Source organism: Sinocyclocheilus anshuiensis, unplaced genomic scaffold (assembly GCF_001515605.1).
Source record: "Sinocyclocheilus anshuiensis isolate Anshui unplaced genomic scaffold, SAMN03320099.WGS_v1.1 scaffold1980, whole genome shotgun sequence".
NCBI lineage: Eukaryota > Metazoa > Chordata > Actinopteri > Cypriniformes > Cyprinidae > Sinocyclocheilus > Sinocyclocheilus anshuiensis.
This window is the reverse complement of record NW_015557235.1, coordinates 343,453-368,866: the sequence shown is the minus strand read 5'-3', so window position 1 is coordinate 368,866 and position 25,414 is coordinate 343,453. Positions and strand designations below refer to the sequence as shown.

Below are 25,414 nucleotides of genomic sequence, written 5' to 3'. Positions count from 1 at the left end.
ATGGACACTAGCGTTACTACAAAGATGTGTTGGATTTGTATTATTGGAGCTTTCCGACTTCCGTTCGTGAATTTTCTCAGTCTAGAAATTATTTTTGATCCTTACGTCCGTTTCGGAGAATAAATATTTCAATCGATCGCTCAAGCATTTAAGTGGCACCAAAATCTGCATTCTGATTTGGTTCTAGTACATACCGGTTACCAGTGTTGGGAAGGTTACTTTGGAAATGTAATAGGTTACAGATTACAAGTTACCCTATTTAAAATGTAATAGTAGTGTAACTTTTTCAATTACTTTATTAAAGTAATGTAACTGATTAGTTTGGATTACTTTTTGATTACTTTTCTAAATTTCTAATGAATGTTTATTTGCAACTGTTAATTATTTGTAGGGATGCACCGATACTGGTATCGGTATCGCCCGATACTGAGCTCCCGTTCTCATACTCGTACTGGTTAAAATGCCCCGATACCAAACGCCGATACCACACAGCATGTGATAAGCGCCATATTCAGACAAAGAAACACCGACTTTCCGCATCGTGGAAATTATAGGGCCGTCTCAGAGTAGTCAGTGTAATTTGGGGAAAAAATCAATTAAATCTGTATGTAGATGTGTGTAAATATTCAAATGTAATCCCCTTTGTAATCGTTAACATTTTCATAAGTAACTGTAATTTAATTACACCTTTTTTCTTAGTAACTGTAACTGATTACAGTTACATTTATTTTATTAAATTACGTAACGCCGTTATTACGTATTTTATTAAATTACGTAACGCCGTTACATGTAACAGATTTAAAAAGTAACGTAACGCATTACTTTCCATAAAAAGTAACTACTGTAAATAACGTAATTAGTTACTTTTTAGGGAGTAACGCAATATTGTAATACATTACACCGTGTCCTAACTACACGCGACGTGACAAGATTCCAGCGACAAGCAATTCGGCTGTCCACGCGACAGAGTCAATCAAATATCACAGCCGATCAGAAGTGTGTGTGGGCGGGCTCTCTCTGCAAGCGCTCTGCACTCGCAACGAAATTGATACATTTATAATCTAATTCATAAATATTAAACCTTTTTAACATCATTAAATGTACATACTGAGTGACTGACACCATCTTTGTCATGGAATACACTCGTTGGTTCACAGTGAGTCCACGGTTTTAACGGTCATCTTTGCTTTCATTTATTTTCAAGATCTGAGGTAAACTATCTATTGTTGCTTTCAGTATGGCTATAAGGTCACACAAAATTATATTTAAACTCATATTAGAGACTTTTAACTTAGAATAAAGCACATAATCACCTGAGATTATCTACTGTACTATAGTTTGTATGCTCTTGTTCCAGCCGTGACGTTGCGGAAATAGAAACCGTTTCTAAATTAGAAATTTTGCGTGTCGCTGTCGCGGCTAGTTAGGACAAAACCTCTGATTAACATCGAAAAGATACCTTTTATCGCGTGGCGTCGCATCGCTTCGCGTGTTACTTTTTTTCCCAACACTGTTTGTAGTTTGGAGGTCATATAAATGCTTTCCTGTAGTGGGTATGAAATCAGTATCCAAGTTTTGTGGGTTTTAGTTCATGTCTGTTAGGTTTGAGGTCATATATAAATGCTTGCATTCAACTAAAAGTTAGCTTTCTCTTTTATAGAAAACAGACAAAAATATTGATGTATATATGAAATATCGATGAAAAAAATATTGATTGATGTGAAGTCTCTTTGATATGTTTTGTCCGAAAGTCCTGTGTCGAGTGTGTTCGTCAAGTGATTTCATGGAGCCTTTAAAGGTAGCAAACAAGCTGAGGTTGGTGTTTAAAACTTGTGGCTCACACTCATTGACTCATAACCTTCTGACCGCTTACTTCATTCACTCTCAAACCTCATCCTTCGCTTGTGTCTTCATACTTTTTTCGCAATAACTATTTTGTTACAAATAGTTTTGAGCAACACATTCAAAAACTATCCATAAATCCACCGGTATGATTCTGAACATGTGGTAAATCTACAGTTTTTGTATGCAAACATGCATAGACACTAGACTTGTGCTGGTATTCGGTAATGCAATATATCACGGTAATGAATATGCACGATATTGTTATCATGGGCTCTTCTAAATACCGTGAATAATTATATATTACAAGTTATTCAGAATTTTGAATGCATTTTAAGAATACTTTTCCCACCAGCTGGTTACAATGCATAACACCTCTGTATGCTGCGTTAAAGATGCATGCGCACTCTTATGTAAACAAGCCCCACACGGATGAGAAGCGCTTTTTTTTTTTTTACACAGTTCTCATGCATGTTTGTTTGTCTATGAATGTGTCTAAGTATGAGTACATGCATGTGTGTGTGTTTGCATGTAGGGAACTCCAGAGTTTTGTATCTGCATGTGTGTGAAGCCTTGTGTAGCTTGTTTGTTCAGGCCTCACAGTTGTGGTTTGTATTCACTTCCGTTGCTAAGCATACAGTGCTACACACGTTCGCTTCTCTTCATCACACCTGTGTGTATGTGTGTGCAGAGAGGGTTAACTGTAGGGCATTGGCTGCTATCACGGCTCCCTGCGGCAGTGTGCTCTTGGGAGTTTAGTTTCCTCTGAGTCTTTATCTGTGTCAACTGTGAGCATCATTATGAGCTGCTCAGGGTTGCATTTGCTGTTGTTTTCTGAATGGTTCAGGGGAAGAGGTGTGTGTGCCGGAAACAGAGACTGTGTAATTGCTAAAGGTGTAAGTTGCAGACTTTGTGCATTCAGTCTCTGATCCCTTATGAGAATATAAGCATCTTCTGTAGGGTGAATTTTATACGAGCATCAATGCATTATGGAGTCATATATCAGCCCAAAAGATAAAAATAAATTATATTTTGCATGTAGAAAATGGGGGTTATTTTTAAGACTTTTGATATGCATTGCATAGTGACATTATTTTAAGTATTTTGCCCCACCAGGAAAAAAAAACGTCTTGCTATAATTAATGAAAAATCATACTGTTTTGACACGATTTTAATTAAAATAAGCCAAAATTACATTAATTGCAACATTAAATACATATATAAAATAAGTAAATATATTAAAACTATATGTTAATCTACACTACTGGTCAGAAGTTTGGTAGTGTCAGTGTGTCACGGTTTCCACAAAATATTAAGTTTTAATAATAAGAAATATTTTCTAAGCACCAAATATAAGAATAATTTCTGAAGGATATGACACTGAAGACTTGAGTAATGGCTGCTGAAAATGCTGCTTTGCCATCAAAGGAATAAATTACTTTTTATAATATAGTCAAATAGAAAACAGTAAATTTAAATTGTAATAATATTTCACTATATTACTGTTTTTATTGTATTTTGATAAATATCATGATAAGAATTTTGTTGTTTGTGTGTTTATTTGTGATGATAAAATCATTTTAAATAAACAAATTGTGATCGTCATAAAATAGGCTTTATTATCTTTTTGCAAAATATAATTTTTTTTTTTTTCTTTATTTTGTAGTGACATATGGCCATAGTTTGGTGTGATTAACCTATTATTCCTTCTTACAAACCTGTGATTTGTCTATAGACATGATCAAACGTTAAATCTCAAGTCAACAGCAAGTACAGACCTTTCTCAACTAAGTTTTATGAATGGCTTTATCCCCCCAAAAAAATTGTGGTGATTTTAGAAGAGGCATAAAACTGAAAGCTGTGACCCACAATAAAGAATCCATAGTATCTGATATTATAAGTTTGTCATAAAAAGTTATAAGGTGCATGTTCGTTTTTATTAATTGTTCTTGCGTTCAGAAAATATCTCTAGCTGTGTCGTTCTGGTTTGATGTGGTCTGGATTAGTTATGGCTACATTTGCCCTCTGACACATTAATACGTGTGGTTGTGTATGTGTGCTTTTGAATTTGATCTTTTGAATCAGCGCTCTTCTGGAAGCCCCAGTGCATGCTGGGAGGAAGTTAATGCTTCTCGTCTGTAACCACATCTTAGATGAGCTCCACGTACAGCGGCCACATCCGCCTCAAGCCTCTGCACCACCACAGCGCTCCTGCAAGTGTGTGCGCACAATAGTGTGTGTAGTGGCCGTACATTGCCGACCCCACAACTGACAAACCTCTAATTCGAATGCAGTGTTCAGATACCAAAAAAAAAATAAATACAAAAAAATTTTTTTCTGTGAAAAATGTTAAAGGTTCTTATGGAGAAGACAGCTTTTCCACACATTGGGATTTCAACTTTTGGGAGAAGTAATGCAATAATGTGAATAATATTGTGTGACTTCTTACACCCTTGTTATGCTTCTCTCGGCAGGCGAAGCAAAGAATTTGGGTCCGAGCTCAGGGCCGAACCGCCTCCGTGACCTCTGCACCTTCTGTACAATCAGTTTGGACCAGGAGGAAGTATATCGCACAAAAGTCTATGAGAAGAGTGTAAGGTGAGGCAGTAAACACACACTCTGGTACACACAAGCACACCAACGTCACCTACAAACTACATGCTGATGTTGATGATATTTATCTTACAGCCCTTCTCGTATATGTGGTTTTCATGCTGCTTCACAAAAATGCAGGCCTATATTTTTTTTCTGTCTGCCATGTACACGTAATCCGAACAAGATCGGAAACACTGCCTTTTTATGTTGTTTTATTTCATCTTTCACAGTAGTTGCTCAAATAGGTATATTACAATATACAAATAGATTTAAACATATCCTGTCAGTAGTACTTGTGGAACATGGTAACCCACAATTGTTACCCTAATTTGTGCCTGATCTAACCCCTAAATTTAGTTTTGTTGGTGTTTGGTGATGTTAATAATTTGACTTCAATTAATGTAGTTGTTAACACAAGATTTTTTTTTTTTTTTGGAGATGGTAAAGGGACAATTCGTCCTGTTGAAAATTCTGTCATCATTTGTTCTGCTTCATATTGCTTTATTATATTTATAGAAAATATTTTGAAAAGTGTTTGAGTTTATTTTTTCCCCCCAAACATTAAAACGGGGTCTGAATTTATTTTGGACTCCATTGGCTTTCATTGTAAGGACAAAAACAGTTCAAACGTTCTTCAAAATATCTTATTTTGTGTTCCATGGAAGAAAGAAAGTCAACAACATGAGGTTGAGCGAATGATGACGGAATTTTCACTATCACTTTAAGCTATTCTGTGTTTTAGCATGTTGTCAGGGTGTTTTGGGTTGTTCAAAAGTGTCCAATTCTCATCCCAGTTCTATAAGATATTTTTCAATGCAAATTCTATGCAAGATTTGTAGTTGTATAAATGGTGTGGAGAGCTTCAATACTCGGTTTTAATTTTAAAACTTTTTTTTTTCCATTATACTCAAAGTTAACTTTCCATTGTGCACCAGATTTACTTTGTCTGATAGTTCATCTTGATATCGGTCGTACAACATTGTGTTTGACGATATTACGTTGTGTACACTTTCAGTTGCAAAAGCGTCTAGTCATTGAAAGAAGCACATTTTCTTTATCTCACTCTCTTTCTGAAGGCTTTTCCTCTCGTGGTATTTCACAACTGTTTTTTCCCCTCTGTTCAAAGGGCTCTGTTGGCTGTGTCTAAGGAAGGGTGTCCACCTACGCGTTCCCTCACTTTTCTCTCTCACACTTGCTATCTATCGCTCCTTGTCTTTCGCTCACACACTCGTTTGCAATCAGCCTCTCTCAGAGATTAAAGTTTTTTCCTCAAGTCTTTCTTCACCTCTCCTAATCTTTCTTTCTCTCATCTGGCTTCTTATTAAACACTTTTGAATCTGAGGCTATTCATGTGTGCCGTGTCACCACGTTTTTTGTATTTGGAGTCGAGTGGTTTTACCTGTAGCAGCAGGAGGTCAGAATCCGTTTGTGTGTGAATGTATGTGGGAGCGCATGCGCTCTTCAGTGCGGGGGCAATGAGTATGTAATTTGTGTGTGTGTGTGTGTGTGTGTGTGTGTGTGTGTAAGAGAGCTGGAGTGTGTGTGGGTGGATGAGCATTCTCCGCTCAAGTCTCAGCTGAGGTATTTGACTGTTGCAGTCACACAGCTAGAAGTGATTTTTTTTGCACATTGAACCTTTTTAATCTGTCGTTTTTTGGACACTTTTGTTATGATATACGATTTTTTTAATTCCTTGCTTAATTTGACCCCAAAAAGTGTTTGGACACTTAAGCTGAGCAGAGTAACCAAGTGTAGTCCATCGCATTTAGTTATGAACATGATCCACTAACATTTCACAACAACAAAGTGTCACAGAAATTTTGAATGTAATTGTCTATTACATTTCAATATTAATCTATTGAAATGTTATATAAAATTGTATTTTATATTTAGATCATTTGAATCTCACAAACTGTTTCATATCGTGGCCATTAAATAGTATAGTATAGTACATAAATAGTATAGTACATCAAATTTCCATTACCTAGACTTACTTCGTCCTAACCAGCTGTGACACGTTAAAGTGACTACATATTTTAAATACTTTCTGCGATCTTTCGATCGTTTACCATTTCTATGTTGTACTGCCGAAAAGCTTATTGTATGGTGGCTGAGAGACAATGCACTGCAACTTAATAAAACACATGCAAATAGAAAAAGCACCAGCAAATTAAGAATACATCTTTATCATCTTTATACTCACAACACAACCAAAAACAAAAACGTGCTGAAAAACACAAAACACAACCAAAAACAAAAACGCACTGCAAGTAGCACAGACTACAACAATGCCAAACAGCAATGCCAACAAAACTAAAATTAACCATGGTGTGTGTGTGTGTGTGTGTGTGTGTGTAAGAGAGCTGGAGTGTGTGTGGGTGGATGAGCATTCTCCGCTCAAGTCTCAGCTGAGGTATTTGACTGTTGCAGTCACACAGCTAGAAGTGATTTTTTTTGCACATTGAACCTTTTTAATCTGTCGTTTTTTGGACACTTTTGTTATGATATACGATTTTTTTAATTCCTTGCTTAATTTGACCCCAAAAAGTGTTTGGACACTTAAGCTGAGCAGAGTAACCAAGTGTAGTCCATCGCATTTAGTTATGCACATGATCCACTAACATTTCACAACAACAAAGTGTCACAGAAATTTTGAATGTAATTGTATCTATTGAAATGTTATATAAAATTGTATTTTATATTTAGATAATTTGAATCTCACAAACTGTTTCATATCGTGGCCATTAAATAGTATAGTATAGTACATAAATAGTATAGTACATCAAATTTCCATTACCTAGACTTACTTCGTCCTAACCAGCTGTGACACGTTAAAGTGACTACATATTTTAAATACTTTCTGCGATCTTTCGATCGTTTACCATTTCTATGTTGTACTGCCGAAAAGCTTATTGTATGGTGGCTGAGAGACAATGCACTGCAACTTAATAAAACACATGCAAATAGAAAAAGCACCAGCAAATTAAGAATACATCTTTATCATCTTTATACTCACAACACAACCAAAAACAAAAACGTGCTGAAAAACACAAAACACAACCAAAAACAAAAACGCACTGCAAGTAGCACAGACTACAACAATGCCAAACAGCAATGCCAACAAAACTAAAATTAACCATGGTTAAAAGTACCACATTTTTTAAATTTATTTTATATATTTTTATTTTATTTTATTTTAATTTCTTTATTTTTGTTCATTTTTTATTTTTTTTGCGTATTGATTACCATTTGTATAACCACAGTTGTACAAATACTATGGTTAGTGTAGCAAAACCATGGTTAATTTGTGGTTACCATGGGTTAACTAGTAACTATTTTTATTTATATTTATTTTGTACATAATAAATGTATTTATTTATTTATTTATTTTAATAGTAAAGCCAAGGTAAATTTTTGTAAGGGAAGTTGTAAAAGTAAGTTAGCCAGCTTACATAACCTTTCATAGTTGAAGTAATTGTGTATTTCATTAGCTTATTTAGAATATCAAAAAAAAAAAAAAAGCTAAGGAATCGTATGATCAGGATGTTAAAATAAACAAAAACCTCACCTTTCAGAGCAAACATTGATAAGCAATGTCCCAACCATGTTCGTCACTTTGCGGTTCCCTTAAACATTTCCGATGTTTTCCGATGTATTTGCAGTGCGTTTCTGTATTTGTTTGTGTTGTGAGTAATTTGCAGAGTGTTTCTGTATTTGGGTGTGCTGAGTATTTGCAGAGTGTTTCTGTATTTGTTTGTGTTGTGAGTATTTCGGTATTTGGGTGCCGTGAGTATTTGCAGCGCATTTCTTTATTTGGGTGTTGTGAGTATTTGCAGCGTGTTTCTGTATTTGGGTGTTGTGTGAGTATTTGCAGCATGTTTCTGTATTTGGGTGTTGTGAGTATTTGCACCACATTTCTGTATTTGTTTGTGTTGTGAGTATTTGCAGTGTGTTTCTGTATTTGGGTGTTGTGAGTATTTGCAGCGTGTTTCTATATTTGTTTGTATTGTGAGTATTTGCAGCGTGTTTCTGTATTTGTTTGTGTTGTGAGTATTTGCAGCATGTTTCTGTATTTGTGTTGTGAGTATTTACAGCGTGTTTCTGTATTTGGGTGTCATGAGTATTTACAGTGTGTTTCTGTATATTGGGTGTCGTGAGTATTTGCAGCGCATTTCTTTATTTGGGTGTTGTGAGTATTTGCAGCGTGTTTCTGTATTTGGGTGTTGTGAGTATTTGCAGCGCGTTTCGTTATTTGGGTGTTGTCAGTATTTGCAGCGCGTTTCTGTATTTGGGTGTTGTGAGTATTTGTAGCGCTTTTCGGAATTTGAGCATTGTGAGTATTTGCAGCATGTTTCTGTATTTGGGTGTTGTGAGTATTTGCAGCGTGTTTCTGTATTTGTTTGTGTTGTGAGTTTTTGCAGCGCGTTTCGGTATTTGTTGCTGTATTTGTTTCTGTATTTAGAATACAATATACTGTAATATACTGTACAAAAAGTAAAATGTACTGGAAATATGGACTAAGACAATGCAAGTAAATGCAGTAAAACACAATGTGATGAAGTGCAAAATTCAAAATATAGCCTAGGTAAAAAACCTGTAAAAAAAAAATAAATATGGAAAATTCCTTCATATTAATACAGTACATTGTGGCCTTTTTTTACAATATTCTTTACAGAGTATTATGTGGCAAATCACAAGTTCTACGAAGAAAACCATAGAAATAAATGCTGTATGACAGAATACTCTTATGATGTATTGCATCATGCCCTATTTTAAAATTTGTGGAGACAATGTTTTTTTTTATTTTTGCATTGCACCTGGTTAGAACATGATATAATGCAAAAAAATATCATTCTCATTAGTGTACTGCAAAACATAAATAACATGCATTTACATTTATACATATAGCAGATGCTTTTATTCGAAGCGACCTGAATTCAAGGTACACTTTTTATCAGTCCTTGCTTTTCCTGGGAATCAAACCCATTGTGATGCTCTTGCCATGCTGTACATTTTGATCTGTAACAGCCAGGTGATATTGATTATATTTATTTTTTGCAGGCATTTTGTTAATGCAGGTAGTTTGTAAAAACAAACTGTGCTTGTGATTAACATTCCCTTTTCATGTGCTTTAGTCCGTTCTATGGCGAGGACTTCTACTTTGAAATTCCACGCCCATTCCAATGCCTGTCCTTCTACGTGTACGCTAAGAGCATGTTCCAAATAAGGGATCTACCTGTAGGTCAGTATCTTTTGCCCTTGTTTTGTCTCATTTACAAGACTAATACACAGTGTACATGTCAACTAAGGCTTGCATGTGTGTTTGTAGGGAAAGTAGCCATCAGGAAGGAAGATCTATGTAAGTACTGCGGGAAAGAGAACTGGTTCCAGTTACAGCCTGTGGATCCACACTCAGAAGTTCAGGTGAGTGAACGGTTAGATGGCATAGAAGTTATCATTTTAATACACAAACACACACCCAACAGAGCAATACATGAATACACAACCTTACTTCCCTTCTGTGGTTAGTCTCCAGCCGTGGTTTGGGCCAATCGGGTGAGTTTATGATTACTCATTGCCTCGCCATACCCAATGAGATCAATGTATGATTAGTCAGCACTTATATGTGGTCCAATGACTTGAAAGCAGATGCAGGACCAACTCCACATCCTGTTTTTGTGTATGGTGTATGCACGGATCTGTTTTGTACACAAGTATGATTCACTGTTCAGCAGAACCAGGGGCAGGGGGTGTGGACTGTATCAGAAACAAAAAGTGTTTATGTAAAGGAATTTGTTTTTGTAAAAAGTCTGTTTCAAACAAAAGAAAACACATACACAACGGAAAGACAATGTCAAGTAGCGGTTTGCTACTTTTGGAAATTAATGAGGAAAGTAAACCAAGCAAGCAAGTTTCTGCATAAGAGTTTCCACTTTTTGTATGTGTATTGATAACATCGCTTTTAATTGGAATACTTTTTAAATACTTGCGATGTATTTTTACAAAATATTTTTGCAATGTATTTTTACATGTATAATTACAAATAGCAGTTTTCCACTTTTCCAACCAAAGAAAGTTAAACTAGCAAGCAGAGTTTCTACGTAAGTGTTGATAACATCAGTTTTAATCGGAATATAGAGATATTTAGAATACTTGCGATGTATTTGTGAAAAAAATACTTTTGCAATGTATTTGTTAAAACACACACACACACACAGACACAATGGAAAGACAATTACAAATAGCGATTTGCCATTTTTTCAACCGAGGAAAGTAAACCAAGCAACCAAACTTCTGCATAAGTGTCTCTACATTTTATATGCGTATTGATAACGTCAGTTTTTGGCAATATTTTGAATATTGTGCTAATTTTATTTGCCTTTTTATTTGTTTTCTTTTTAAACTTTTTATACTGTGTTTGTTAAGTGTCTAAATATTTTTAGGGCCACTGTATATGATGATAGGATGTGTCCATAATTCAGAAGTCTGATTAAAACGAAGTCATCTAAAACAAAAAAAGTCATGTTTACAGACTAGTGAAACAATATAATACTTCAAGGCACTCACATGGTTAAAAATTAAAAACCCTTTAATAAACTAGACAATTTCATTATAAAATTGTTTGTCACATTTCAGCTTCTTTGCATAGCTTAACTCAGAGCATCCATGTTTGCAGACTAGTTTCGCAATCCTCCCTTCTTAGTCGCTTTGCGACTTCACTGACTTTACGATTGATCATCATTTATTTATTTATTTTTTTTTGTCAATTATTAGATTCAGACTCCGATTCAGTGATTTGTTTGCAATCACACAGAATTGTTCTTGGAAATTCTATGTGTAACCTTTCATATATTAAAATATTTTTGTAAAAACATTGCTGTTTATTATAGTGTATTGTTGTACTGGTGCATATAAATAAAAGGGATTATTTGTAACCGTATTCATTTAGAAAAAAATATTATTTTAAACTTTGGTAACACTTTAGTATAGGGACCAATTCTCACTATTAACTAGTTGCTTATTAGCATGCCTATTATTAACATATTGGCTGTTTATTAGTAGTTACTGTATAAAGCACATATTCTGCATGACCATATTCTACATCCCTAATCCTACCCAATACCTAAACTTCACAACTACCTTACTAACGATTAATAAGCAGCAAATTAGGAGTTTATTGAGGCAAAAGTCGTAGTTAATGATTTGTTAATAGCGAGAATTGGACCTTAAAATAAAGTGTGACCTAAACATTTTACTGTTTTACTGCATTTTGCAGTTCTTACATTTGATCATTTTTAAACTGCTTGTCAACAATCACCTTTTTCTGACACACTCATGCTTACTTCAGACTAAAACCATAAATATCATGATATATATAGAAAATTGTCAAAATGCTGAAAAATCTTGATAGATTTCATATATCCCTAAAGCGTTACTTTACGACAGCGGTATGTGTCTTTAACCCTGAGGACGGGAAAAGGGTGGGTGGCAGTTCTGTCAGATAATGTTCAGAGCCACCCAGAACTGGCTGAAATCACAAGACGTTCCTATATCGCTTTTTTAAGCCCTTACGTACTCTAAAAAAACTTAAACAATTTATTTACACTAAACTAGTTTTTTTGTTTCCACATACTTGTGAAATGAATTGCTCTATAATTAATCCATTGTAGATGTGATCTTGCAAATAGATCTACTTTTGTCTTCTGCAGGGTTAAATGATTAGAATAGATTTGCATTTTGAAGTATTTAAAAAACAAAACTTGTAACTATTTTTAAAAAGTGATTCTTTAGTATCGACTTTGGACATCTGTTAACATTGAATTATTGGTGCGTTTTCGGCGTCATTTCTCAAAGGAACTTGCACAAAATATTGCGTAGGAGTATGTGGGTGTTTTTATTTTGTTTTTCTTCTCTATCTTTCTCCCTCCCTGTCCTTTCCTCCTCGCCTCTCCTCTGTTTGCAATCTTTCTCATTCCAACATTATCAGCCTCAACAAATTTGACTAGCTGTATAGGTTGTTTCAATATATATCATAAACATGTCAGTAGTTGATCTTCAGTGCCACGGCCCTCAAAACACATTCTGTATTTCAGATTACTTTTTTGTTTTAAGCAGATGTCTGAATGATGGTTTGTACGAAAGATCCTATCATCTGAATATCATATACAGTGGCCCTAAAAGTATTTATGAACTTAACAAACATTTAAAAAGTCTGAATGTCTGAATTAAAAAGTCATTGCATTCGATAAGATATCAAAGCATTATTTATTTATACAAATTTTGTGTATATATATATATATAATTTTTTTTTTTTTTTGTATGTAATTTGGGAATGCTGGCACACTGGGTTCTGGAGTCTGTTGGCTTGTGTTATCCAATAATAAGTCCTTTTTACTTTTACAGGGGAAGGTTCATTTAGAGATGAAGCTGAATGAACTGATCACAGAGAATGGTTCCATCTGCCAACAGCTTGTGGTTCAGTAAGTGATGCTTGTCTGTCCGTGCATGTATTTAGTGTATTTGAGCTCAACATGAATTGGCATTCATTACCCATTGTACATTTGTACTGTTACATTCTTAAAAGTGAAACAGGATATTGAATTAAGACGCCAAGGTTTGACTACTCAGAAGGGCCCCTTTATCCCTTGCTGGTAGATGTCTTAACTACAGCATGTGGTTCTAAAAATCATCTTTCTCCATTGTTGGCAATTCATAAGTAACTGTGTGTTCTAATAGTATACAGTTTAAAATCTTTTTATGTCAAAAGCATATGGGCTATGTCAGTAGTAGTTGTTTCACTAGTATCCAGTCCAATAGCCATATTGTAGTATCCAGTGTCTTTTTAAGAGGAGCTTTAAAAGTGTAGAATGGGCTTTTTTTTGCCCTGCCGTCACAGCTCAATGTAGTCACTAGTGAAGGATTGTAACTGGGAGGTTCATGTTGTGCCATCAGCCAATCAGCATTGTCTTGATTGTTTTCCTGTGACTGAGGACAAAGGGGGGGGGGTTCCATCTCTGCATGCTGTACATTTATTTTCACACTGGCATAATTTTTGAACATGTCTGTGTACCGACGTTTTTAGCATTTTATCTGATTTGTAACAAAAAGTGTTTATGAACCTGTTTATAGACCTTAAGGTCACCCTGCAGTTTTCTGTTTAAATAAATTCTTTCAAACATTAAACTCTCAACCTTTTAAGACATATATTTGTATTGTAATGTTTAGTGAAAAATAAAATCTGCTAAAAAAAAATATATATATATATATAATTATAACAGTATTATGTAGAATTTTATTTAATTTAGAATATTTAGAATATATTTTTTAGTTGAAGTGCAATTGTATTGTTACAATAGTACTATATTTCTGTCTTAATTTGTTATAATATTAATATCTATCTATCTATGTATCTATTATATATAATATATATTATTTTATTTTATATACATTAAAATGATCAAATATTTTTTCTTTAAATCACAATTATAATCTTACAATAACAGATTTTTTGTCTTCGTTTTTATAGAATTAGAGTTATAAATAATATGTATTTATTATTATTATTATTATTATTATTATTGTCATCACCAATGAATAAGGTCTTGTGAAGACTGAACTTATTTTCATCACAGTGTGGTCTCTGTTCTTTTTGCAGCAGCATGAGACGTTTTCTTATAAGGTGATATGTATCATTATCATACCGCATTCATGACAAATTAATCACAATTTCTTTTTTAACCCAATTGTACAGCCATATGCTGTAAATAAATAATTCTAAAATTATTTTATAAAAAAAATCAAAATACTTACTAGATTTTCTGCAAGTCATGTGAATATTAACCAACATCAGAGAACCATGAACATGCAAAATGATGGAAATTGGAACTAGAAATTGTATTTGGTTTACTACTGTGGTTTCATGGTGCTTCACATGCTTTCTGCAACATGTGGATGCTGTGTTGATAACTTCAGAGGTGTGTGTCGTCTGGGTGGAGGAGAGTACCTGTGAAATTCATCTTCACACCTCTACAGGGTGCATGTATTTTCTTTAACGGTGTGAAAAATGCTTTGACTCAACACAGAGTTGCTGACGTGTGTGTGTGTTTAATGTTGGCCATCGCTCTTCATTCACTTTCCCACAGAGCAGGTTAACGAAAGAGGAAGTGATGCCGTGACGGCAGGAAGTTCGTACTGCGCTGCTCCTGTGGTTTTGTTTTGCCGTCACACTGCTTTTTTCTCTTTCTTGCTCTCTCGCTCTCTGTCGTTCTTTCTCACCTTCCTTCGCCGCTTCATGGCTGTCACCATGACAACTACAAGTGTGAATTACTTCCTGTCTTGGATAGCAGTATTTTCAGCATTCTTATCTGACACTTTCATTTATGCTTGTTCGCCTTTCATCGTCTTATTCTTTCATTCATTCACATTTTAATGTGACGCAGTGTAACCTCTGAAAAAGTCAACATCAGTGCTCAACAATAAAGAAGAGGGGCAGTGTGAGAGGATTTCAGTGCCAGTTCACCTATTGATTGATTTTCCATTGTTCTGCATTTCCCCAGCTGATTTGAATAAATAATCTATGCTTTGGCCGACGGTGAGTGTATACTTTTTATTTATTTATTTTTTTTTTTTAACGACCGCCTAAAACGAAATGATGATAACGCGAGGCAAGTGTGCGGCAAGCGGAATTCATTGAGGGATTTGACAGTGTGATTCATAGATTAAGTATTTCAAATATAGGCTATTATATATGCTACACGCACAGTTTTTTTTTTCTTACCATCTTTTGGGGGTTTCTTGCTTTTAGACTAGTCGACTAGTCGGATACAAAACTTTCGTTTAAACGTCAGTCAATTTAGTCGTCGCGCACATCCCTAATATTTATGCAGAAATATAGAAAATTCTAAAGGGTTCACAAGCTTTCAAGCGGCACCGTAATTATTATTATTTTTTTATCAAAACTGACAGTTTTGATTGATTGATCGATTTCATGAATGAAAATCTGCATTACTGGCCTGAATGGCAAACATGAATTTAAAACCACCTCATTTGCTTTATTAATACATGCTTATGGTCTTTTTGTTTTGTTTTGTTTTGTTTTGTTTTTTGTTTTGTTTTGTTTTGTTTTGTGTTTTGTTTTTTGTTTTTGACCTTTTGACTTTTGTTTAAAGTCTTTTTTTAAACGGCATATAACTGTACAAACTGACTTTTTGTGGATGAATTTGGTAATCGGGGATGAATGCTTATTTGATTTGGCAACTGTATGTCCTCTCCTGGCTGGATTTATTTTGTTTTGCTTTGCTTTGCCTTGTTTTGTGTTTTGTTTTTTATTTTGCTTTGCTTTGTTTTGTGTTTTGCTTTGCTTTGCTTTGTTTTGTGTTTGTTTTGTTTTGTTTTTTGTTTTGTTTTGTTTTTGACCTTTTGACTTTTGTTTAAAGTCAACATTCAACACACATGGGTCTTTTGTTAATGATTCAGTGATATTGGTGCTTTGTATTTTAAGGGATAGGTCAAATAGATATTTAGGCATTATTTAGACTAAATATCCTGTTTCACTTGGAATTTTGCCATAGTAAAATGGATAAAGAATGTGGTTTCATATTGACTTGAATGTATGTTGTTTAATCACAGTATTAACAGAACATTCTTCTGTTTGATCTTTACAGTCACTCTTTATTTTAAGGTCCAATTCTCGCTAAACCATTAGCTATGACTTTTGCTTCCATAAACTCCTAATTTGCTGATTATTAATAGTTAGTAAGGTATTTGTTAAGTTTAGGTATTGGGTAGGATTAAGGATGTAGAATATGGTCATGCACAATGTGAGCTTTATAAGTACTAATAAATAGCCAATATGTTAATAATAGCATGCTAATAAGCAACTAGTTAATAGCGAGAACTGGTCCCTATGCTAAAGTGTTACCATCTTTACTATTTTAATAACAAGCTCATCTTTGTGTCTTTTGCAGGATAATTGCATGTCAGGGTTTGCCGTTGATAAGTGGGCAGAACTGCGATCCATATGCTACAGTAACACTCGTAGGGCCCGCCAGGTGGGTTTATAAACATTAAGTCAAATTGAAGGTGCCCTAAAATCACAAGGTTTACAGTAAAGGAACAGATGTTTGCATAAAACATGATGGTTTCTAATGAAGTCAATACTTCAACAGTCAAAATATTCTATTGTGATTGTTTCTAAATCAGTCAGTCATAAGACAGTTTCGGCCTCTGTTTCTGATCTAGGCAGAAATGAGTACATAACATCCGCTCTGATTCAATAATAACATCCTGCTCTCTGTCTTTCTGTTTCTCTCTCTCTCTCTGTCTCTCTCTCAGGTCTGACCAGAAAAAAACTAAAGTGAAGAAGAAAACCAGTGACCCTCAGTTTGATGAGACATTTCATTTTGAGGTACAGCTTCATCCATTTATTGAATATTAGTTAATGAATGTTGATTTGGTGACTCTAAATTGTTTCTTAACCTCTCAAACCAGGGCTGTATGGGGGACAAGTCCCCCTCCACAGTAATTAGAAATGGGCAAATTGTCCCTGCCAGTATTTGAAATTCTAACTGTTCTACTGTACTCCATTACGCAGTGCTCTGTTAGTTAGGATGACAAAATGTTTAAAAGTTACATTTTTAGGCTGCTCTGCCTCAGCGGTCTAACAACGCTCGTCAATGTCGAAATGATTGAGATGGCCAATCAAAGTCAAAGTAAGCAGGTTTACTCTTGCTGTGTGGTATCGGCGTTTGGTATCGGGGCATTTTAACGAGTACGAGTACGAGTACAGGAGCTCAGTATCGGGCCCGATACCGATACCAGTAGCGTTAGCCATAAGTTCACAATTCACAATGTTTTGGCAGGTCACAAGGTCAAGCAGTTACAAAGGGAGGTCACATTTTCACGTGTAGGAGGAGGACATAGAGAAACTAGAGATCAAGTGAGTCCTCTTCTCTTCTCTTCTCTTCTCTTCTCTTCTCTTCTCTTCGTTTTTTGCTTTGCTTTTGACCTTTTGAGTTTTGTTTAGTCTTTTTTAAACAGCATATAACTGTACAAACCGACTTTTTGTGGATGAATAGGGTAATCGGGGATGAATGCTTATTTGATTTGAATGCTTATGAATGCTTATTTGATTTGGCGACTGTATGTCCTCTCCTGGCTGGTTTTGTTTTGCGTTGCGTTGCGTTGCTTTTTGTTTTGTTTTGTTTTTTTGTTTTTTGTTTTGTTTTTTTGTTTTTTGTTTTGTTTTTTTGTTTTTTGTTTTGTTTTTTTGTTTTTTGTTTTGTTTTTTTGTTTTTTGTTTTGTTTTTTTGTTTTTTGTTTTGTTTTTTTGTTTTTTGTTTTGTTTTTTTGTTTTGTTTTGTTTTTTGCTTTGCTTTGTTTTGTTTTGTTTTGTTTTTGACCTTTTGACTTTTGTTTAAAGTCTTTTTTTTAAACAGCATATAAGTGTACAAACCGACTGTTTGTGGATGAATATGGTAATCGGGGATGAATGCTTATTTGATTTGGCGACTGTATGTTCTGTTACAAATGTTTTGATGAATGTGGCTTTGATCTGATTTGACACGTGATGTGCCACTCTGAATTGTCCCATATAGCCCTCTGCAGAAGCTGACAGGTAAGAGTAGGTGAAACTACCAGACGGCACATTAGATTTTGACACTAATGTGTGTGTGCGTGTGTGTGTTAACGCATGGTTTTGGTGTGTTGTTGGATTTTATTTTCCACTCAAATGCAATTTATTTGTGTGCATGTTTGATGTGAGAAAAAGCTTCATTCGGTAATGGAGAGAAAAATGACTAACCCACTTTGATGCAACTGCATCTGTGCTCTGCGTGCTGAATTTCAGATTCAGTTTGACTGAAAATGGGAGAAGTTCAAACGTGTGTTGAATACATTGATTACAGAACTCTGTTTGTGTATGTATGTTTATAAATGAACATTTAGCTAATGTGTACTCTCTTGTACTCTGCCATGCAGGGTGGAGCTGTGGAATAATGGTAACTTGGCACAGGACGTGTTCCTCGGGGAGACACGTGTATCTGTGAAAATCCTGAGAAACGACAATGTCCACAGAGCATGGTAAGAACTCACATACTCCGAAGTAGGACTGGCCAATATATTGAATATTCAGTTTGCTGGCGCTATAAAATTATGCAACTGCGTGTAAATAAAAGACATCTGAGGGCCATTTTTTGTCAAGGTTTATTAATTTATTAAAAAAATACTATGAGCTTACTACAAAAAAAAAAAAATGTACACCAAAAAAAAGGGAAAATGTTCTGGTAATTTTCTGCCAGGACATTATCCATTAATTTTAGACATTTCTGTTAACATTTAAACAACACAATAAAGTGCAAAATTAATAAATACAGAAAATACCTTCATTTTAATACAGTACAGTAGCATAGAATTAAACATTACATTTTGAAATAGACTGAAATGGTGTTTTCTTGTAAAGCATACTTTTTTGTCACATTTATATGTGTTTTATAAGCACTTATAAACGGCCAATATGCTAGTAATATGCATGCTAGTTAATAGTGAGAATTGGTACTTTAAAATTTTACCCTTTTTTATTTACAACTTTTAAAAAAATCATTTTATCGCGGTATATACACTTGATACAGAATTTAATAAACTTTGTGTTAATAAAAGTACTACTGTTCATTGTTAGTTCGTGTTAGTGCAAGTCCATTAAATAATATTAACAGATTTTTTATTTTAATAATGTATTAGTAATTGCTGGTATTAACGTTAAGTAAGACTAATAAGTGCTTCAGAAGTATTTTTTTATTATTAGTTATCTAATGTTAACAAATGGAACCCTATTGTAAAATGTTACCAATTTTTCACTCGAATTGTAATACACACAATTAGACAAACTGTATGAAATAAAGGTGTATAAAGGTGTGCCAGCAAACACTTTAATGCGGTACTGCAAAATGCTGATCTCAGTGTCTGAGTGAGGTATACTGATGAACAGATGAGGAAGGGAGATAACAGCCAATCCCAGCTCTGCACTGTCCTTATCTGCCCAATCAGGCATGAGAGCACCACCTCTCTGACGTCAGAGCTTAAAAGAACACACTTCAGCATTACTTTACTGACTCTAGAGGCCTTTACTTAAAGCTATGCATTGTGACATAATCAATGACCGCAGACTGCAACAATCATAAAATAAATTTCAGCTGCAAATTTGTCTTACCTCTGATAGTTTTTGTCGAGAAGCGATCGACAGACTGTGGGTGTGTGTAGGTGTGTGTTTTGGGCGGATTGCTTCCGTTGCCCGCTTCCCTTGTGTCCTCAGACTGTGGATCACAGCGTCCTGCCGGTAGTGTTGTGTAAACATGGTATGTGCGTGCATTTGTGTGTGTGTGCATGTGTGAGTGTGTGTAGACTGAGAGGGAACTTGTTGATACTGATCTGCATGTTTTGAATGAGGGCAGTGAGTCTACTGCGTGGGTGAGCTTTTGCATGAACCTAGCATAAAACAAGCGCACATACTCGCGCACAGATGCTGACACTCTTAAATACAATCTTGCCAAACTAATTCCTGTACTTTGTAGTTTGAGCAATGCAAATGACACAAAGGATCAAATTATATAGGTGTCAGACACGCATATTGAAAGGATAAAAAAAAAATGCTGCCAGGAAAATGTTGTGGTTATAAATTAGCACTGGGCAACAGATCTAACAACAATTGTATCTTAAAAATGTTCAGGTTTTTGACACTATTCACTATTTAATATATCTCCATTCAAATGTTTTTGAAAGAAAATGCTTCATGCCTGAAGTCTTTTATTCTCACCGAGGCTGCATTTATTTGATCAAAAATAGAGTAAAAACTGAAATAATGTGAATAATATTACAATTTAAAAGAGATTTATAAGAAATAGTTTTTTTTTTCTCATATTTTCTATATGAATATATTTGAAAATGTAATGGTTGCACTTTATTTTAAGGTGTCCTTGTTACAGTGTAACTATACATATAGCATAAGTACTGAGTAAATTTATTAACTACATGTATTTGCTATATGGTTAGGGTTAGGATTAGGGTTTGGCTTAGGGTTACTTGCATGTAATTATGCATAATTAATTGTTATTATCATAGTAAGTACATGTAACGTGTGTAACAAGGACACCTTAAAATAAAGTGTTACCAATGTAATTTATTCCTTTGATGGCAAAGCTGAATTTTCAGCATCATTACTCCAGTCTTCTAATATACTGATTTGCTCTTTAAGAAACATTTCAACGATTTCTTAATATTTTGGCAGAACCACTGATACACTTCCATTCAAAGGTTTGGGGTAATAATTAATTTTTTCAAAATAAATGTGGACAGAGAAATTGATAGTGTTATTCAGCAAGGATGCAATAAATTGAACAAAATTGACAATAAAGACATTTACAGTATAATGTTACAGAAGATTTTTTATTTCAGATAAATGCTGTTCAAAAAATGCTGTTCTGGTTTATTCATAAAAGAATCCCCAAAGAAAGTCTTGGTGAACATAAGAGAATTCTTTCAAAAATATTAAAAAATCATAATGATGCCAAACCTTTTGTACCGGTAGTGTGTGTGTATGTGTGTGTATATATATATATATATATATATATATATAATATTAACAAAATTATGCTTGCTTAATTGTAATTAAAACAATGGTGTCTGGATTTTTATACTACAGTAAATTGTTTTCAAAAATCTATGTAAATCTATCTAGGGCTGCAACTAACGATTATTCTGATAATCGATTAGTTGGCCGATTATTTTTCCCGATTAATCAGATTTTAAAAAGCCCAATTTTCTTTTTTGTTTGTTTTATTGACAAAAAACACTATTCCACATTCTGTCCAATGTCCTTCAAATGAACGTGCCAACTGAATGCTATGAAAACATACAGTGCTTAATTTATTAGACCACCTGTCATAAGAGAAAACACACATATTTTAGGAATCTTTATTTGTGCGGTGTGTGTGTGTGTGTGTGTGTATATATATATATATATATATATATATATATATATAGGGAGGGAGGGAGAGAGAGAGTATAGTACATTAGCGAGATTTACCTACATATATTCAACTAAAAAATTTTACTATATGAAAAATAATTTTGTGAACATTTCTGGCTGATGACACGATGTTTAACCAGAATTTTGTGATGCAACATTTCCAGTAAAATCCTTGAAATAGTTTGAACTGATTTATGGAAACTTAACAAATCGAATGTTTTTGCTTTTAAAATGTCACTTTCTCAACACCCGTTAGTTCAGTGACACATTGAATGACAGAAACCTAATGACTAAATAAAATGAGCTTCATAATCATTGTAATAGTCATAGTGTTGCTTAATTTGTTTTATCGCCAGCTAAATACTTGTGAATATATTGTGAATATTTCATATTACACAGTGTGTAATCTAACAACACAGCATATTAAATGATGAAGCTGTGCGACACAGTAAAATAGCTTATTAAAAAGGGGAAATTGCTTTTGGTTTGTGATTTGTAGGTACTTGCTGCAGCCGAAAGGAAACGGTACAAAGTCTAAGCCAGATGATCTGGGTTCTTTACGTCTGAAGGTAACATACACGGAGGACAACGTCCTGCCCTCTGCCTTCTACACGGCCCTCCGAAACCTAATGCTCAAATCCCTGGATGTCAAGGTACAATAGTGCCTTCCTTTTATCTGGAAGACCTTGTGCACTTTGACACAAACCACAAACCCAAAAGTGAAAATTCTCTCATCATTTACTCATCCACAAGTTATTCCAAACCAAGTTGTTCTAATACTATAGAAGTCAGTGGGGACCAGAAACTGTTTGGTTACCCACATTCTTCAAAATATCTTCTTTTGTGTTCAACATCCATTCACGTTTGAAACAACTTGAAAACGAGCAAATGATAAATGTGACCCTAGACCATTGAGATTTATACATCATCTGAAAGCTGAATAAATAAGCGTTTGTTAGGATAGGACAATATTTGGCCGAGATACAACTATTTAAAAAACTGGAATCGGAGCATGCAAAAAAATCTAAATATTGAGAAAATCACATTTAAAGTTGTCCAAATGAAGATCTTAGCAATGCATATTACTAATCAAAAATTAAGTTTTGATATATTTATGGTAGAAAATTAGCAAAATATCTGAATGGAACATGATCTTTACTTAATATCCTAATGATTTTTGTCATAAAAGAAAAATGGATAATTTTGACCCATACAGTGTATTTTTGGCTATTGCTACAAATATACCTGTGCTACTTATGACTGCTTTTGTGCTCCAGGGTCACAAATGAGAATTTTCAGTTTTGGGTGAACTGTCCCTTTAAAACTATCAGCCATACTTAATTAGCAAACATAACTTCTTTTCATTTCTTATTTTTTGTGTGTCCCTAGCCGATCTCAGCATCAGCGGCTCATGTTCTGGGAGATATTTGCCGAGAGAGTGTTGGGTATGAAGCACTGCTTCCTGTGGTCAGACTGCTGCTCCATCACAACAGACTGCTGCCCTTTCTCACTTCTGTTGCTGCCCTGGAGCTGGAGAATACACAGTTCAGTATCACATTTGTACACAAAAAGTTATATAGTTTTTGTTTGGTTTGGTTTTGTTAAAATGCATATAGTTTTTGTTTTTATTTTTTGTACATTTTTTTTTTTATATGCGTATAGCTTTTGCTTTACTAATGTTTGTTTAGTTATTTATTTGTTAATATGCATATCGTTTGTTTTTTGTTTTGTTTTGTCAATATTTGTTTTGTTTAGTTTTCTTAATATGCATAATTTTTTTATTTTGTTAATAGGCCTATTTGTCTTTTTTGTTAATATTTTTGTTTTGTGTTTTGTTTTGTTTTGTTAGCAAACCCCCTCCCCAAAGTTTGTCTAGGTTAGAAACACAGAGTTTCTTTGTCTGTCCTCTGAAATGTTCTCCGTCTCCCTTTGCAGAGAGGCCAACACCATATTCAGAGGCAATTCTCTGGCCACCCGCTGCATAGATGACATGATAAAGATTGTGGGCAAAAGTTATTTGACCGTCACCCTCAAACCTGTTCTCAATGAGGTAAAACACACAAGATTTCTTAAGTAGATTTTTTTTCTTTCTTTTAATGTTAACTGAACATCTATATAAATGCATTGAAATCTGTGGCTCAGATTTGCTACAGTTGTTAACTCAGACCCACACTGTATAAAATTGTTTGTGTCTTCATTCTGCTTTTACAGATCTTTGAATCAAATAAAACCTGTGAGATTGATCCTGTCAAACTGAAAGAGGGCGATAATGTGGAAGTCAACAAGGTGAGATGATGTTTGTTTTTTGGTTGAATTTTGATGCATGATTATACATAATACGTCAGTTGTTGAAAATTAAAATGGTGACTCTGGACAAAAAAAAAGCCACCAAAACTGAAAAATGTACTTGAAATTAAAAATGTATGGGTTAAAAATGTCCCTGTAATGACTTCCTCTGAGTGATAGCATCTGATATAGTTCTTAATTGCAGTTTTATGTCTACCTATATATAAGATGATGTTGCTTTAATTTTACAGGTTGGATGTAATAAATTAAGACAATAGAAAACAATGTGTCCTCCAAAGAGCAAAGTATTTTTCTACATCTCATGTGCATGTGTTTGTGTGTGCTTAGGAGAATCTTCAGGGATATGTACAGAAGGTTTTTACGTCTGTAACGCAGTCCAGCTCCAGCTGTCCTCCCCTCATGTGTGACGTCTTCAGATCACTCAGACAGCTGGCATCTAAACGCTTTCCAGGTGAGACAGCACAGGCACACTTTCACTCTCATTTACTTGTGTAGGGTGCACGCATGTATTTTGTCCAGCAAAACTTTTAATGACCTCTTGCTGGCGTCTCCTGTATGCCTTCCTGAAGGACTGTGTTGATTCGCCACTAGGAGGAGCCAGATACTCAGTCATGACTAATGATCTCTCTATGTGTGTGTCTCACCACAGCGGATCCTCATGTGCAGTACTCAGCGGTCAGTAGTTTCATATTCCTGAGGTTCTTTGCGGTGGCTGTTCTCTCTCCACACACCTTCCAGCTGAGATCCCATCATCCTGTGAGTGTGCAACAAGAACAGCCACGTCACACCACAGCTAAAACAAACTACCTAGTTGTAACAAACATGATTTACTTCCTTTTTTAAGCATGTGACTCATTTACGTATGCCAGGAAAGACCCATTGAGACTCTCCAGTCTTTTCTTAGAATGCTTTCAGTCAACAATACATGTTATTTGTAAGAGCATAAAGTAATTACCAGTAAATGAAAGCAAGTGCTTTGAATTAAATATGAGTTGGTAAAATCACCTAACTTTACTTTCTCTCTCAGGACCCCGAAATTTCCCGCACGCTTACTCTTATCTCTAAAACCATCCAGTCTCTAGGCAGCTGGGGCAGCCTCTCCAAGAACAAACTGGTACGTCAGCTATTAGTCATATGTGTGCTGAAGGAACCAACTTTTGAAAAGTTTTCCACTAGATATAATAAAACAGAATATTTTTACATTTTTAAAATTCCTGTCCTCGTTTCTGTTGTGACGATTTGGATTTTTTTCCCCAGTCTAGCTTTAAAGAAACCTATATGTATGATTTCTTCAAATTATTCCAAGAAGATGAATGTATAGAAAAAGTTAAAAAGGTAAGTATTTCTAACTAACCAATTGAGCTGTGTCGCTACAATCATATTTCTTTATATTCAGATTGTTTCCTGTTCCGAATAGATTGGACCGATACTTTAGATGCTTGTGGGTCAATGACATGATGCTCTTTTTTTGGTCCAGATCTATTGCAGTTCTGTAATTAGCATGTTTTTTATTTCTAAATTAAATTACATTTTTTATTTTTATAATTTTTAAATTTTTTAAATTGTCAGCATGATACAACTGTTCTGGTATATTATTTAAAAATATTTCATTTTTTAGAAAGACCCCTGAAAACACTCATAATTAATTAA

At 34.6% G+C, this 25,414-nt stretch overlaps 1 protein-coding gene across 1 annotated transcript in view; it reads left to right on the top strand.

The window, feature by feature from the left end:
• LOC107679023 (ras GTPase-activating protein 2-like) overlaps positions 1–25,414 on the top strand; it is a 47,972-nt gene that overhangs the window by 5,408 nt on the left and 17,150 nt on the right. Inside the window, 16 exon segments of the mRNA XM_016474436.1 lie at positions 4,317–4,440; positions 9,573–9,679; positions 9,767–9,861; positions 12,841–12,917; positions 16,404–16,487; positions 16,771–16,843; positions 17,298–17,374; positions 18,415–18,516; positions 21,957–22,110; positions 22,847–23,001; positions 23,393–23,507; positions 23,669–23,743; positions 24,092–24,215; positions 24,414–24,520; positions 24,792–24,878; positions 25,022–25,099. Coding sequence (XP_016329922.1) covers positions 4,317–4,440; positions 9,573–9,679; positions 9,767–9,861; positions 12,841–12,917; positions 16,404–16,487; positions 16,771–16,843; positions 17,298–17,374; positions 18,415–18,516; positions 21,957–22,110; positions 22,847–23,001; positions 23,393–23,507; positions 23,669–23,743; positions 24,092–24,215; positions 24,414–24,520; positions 24,792–24,878; positions 25,022–25,099 — 1,634 coding nt within the window.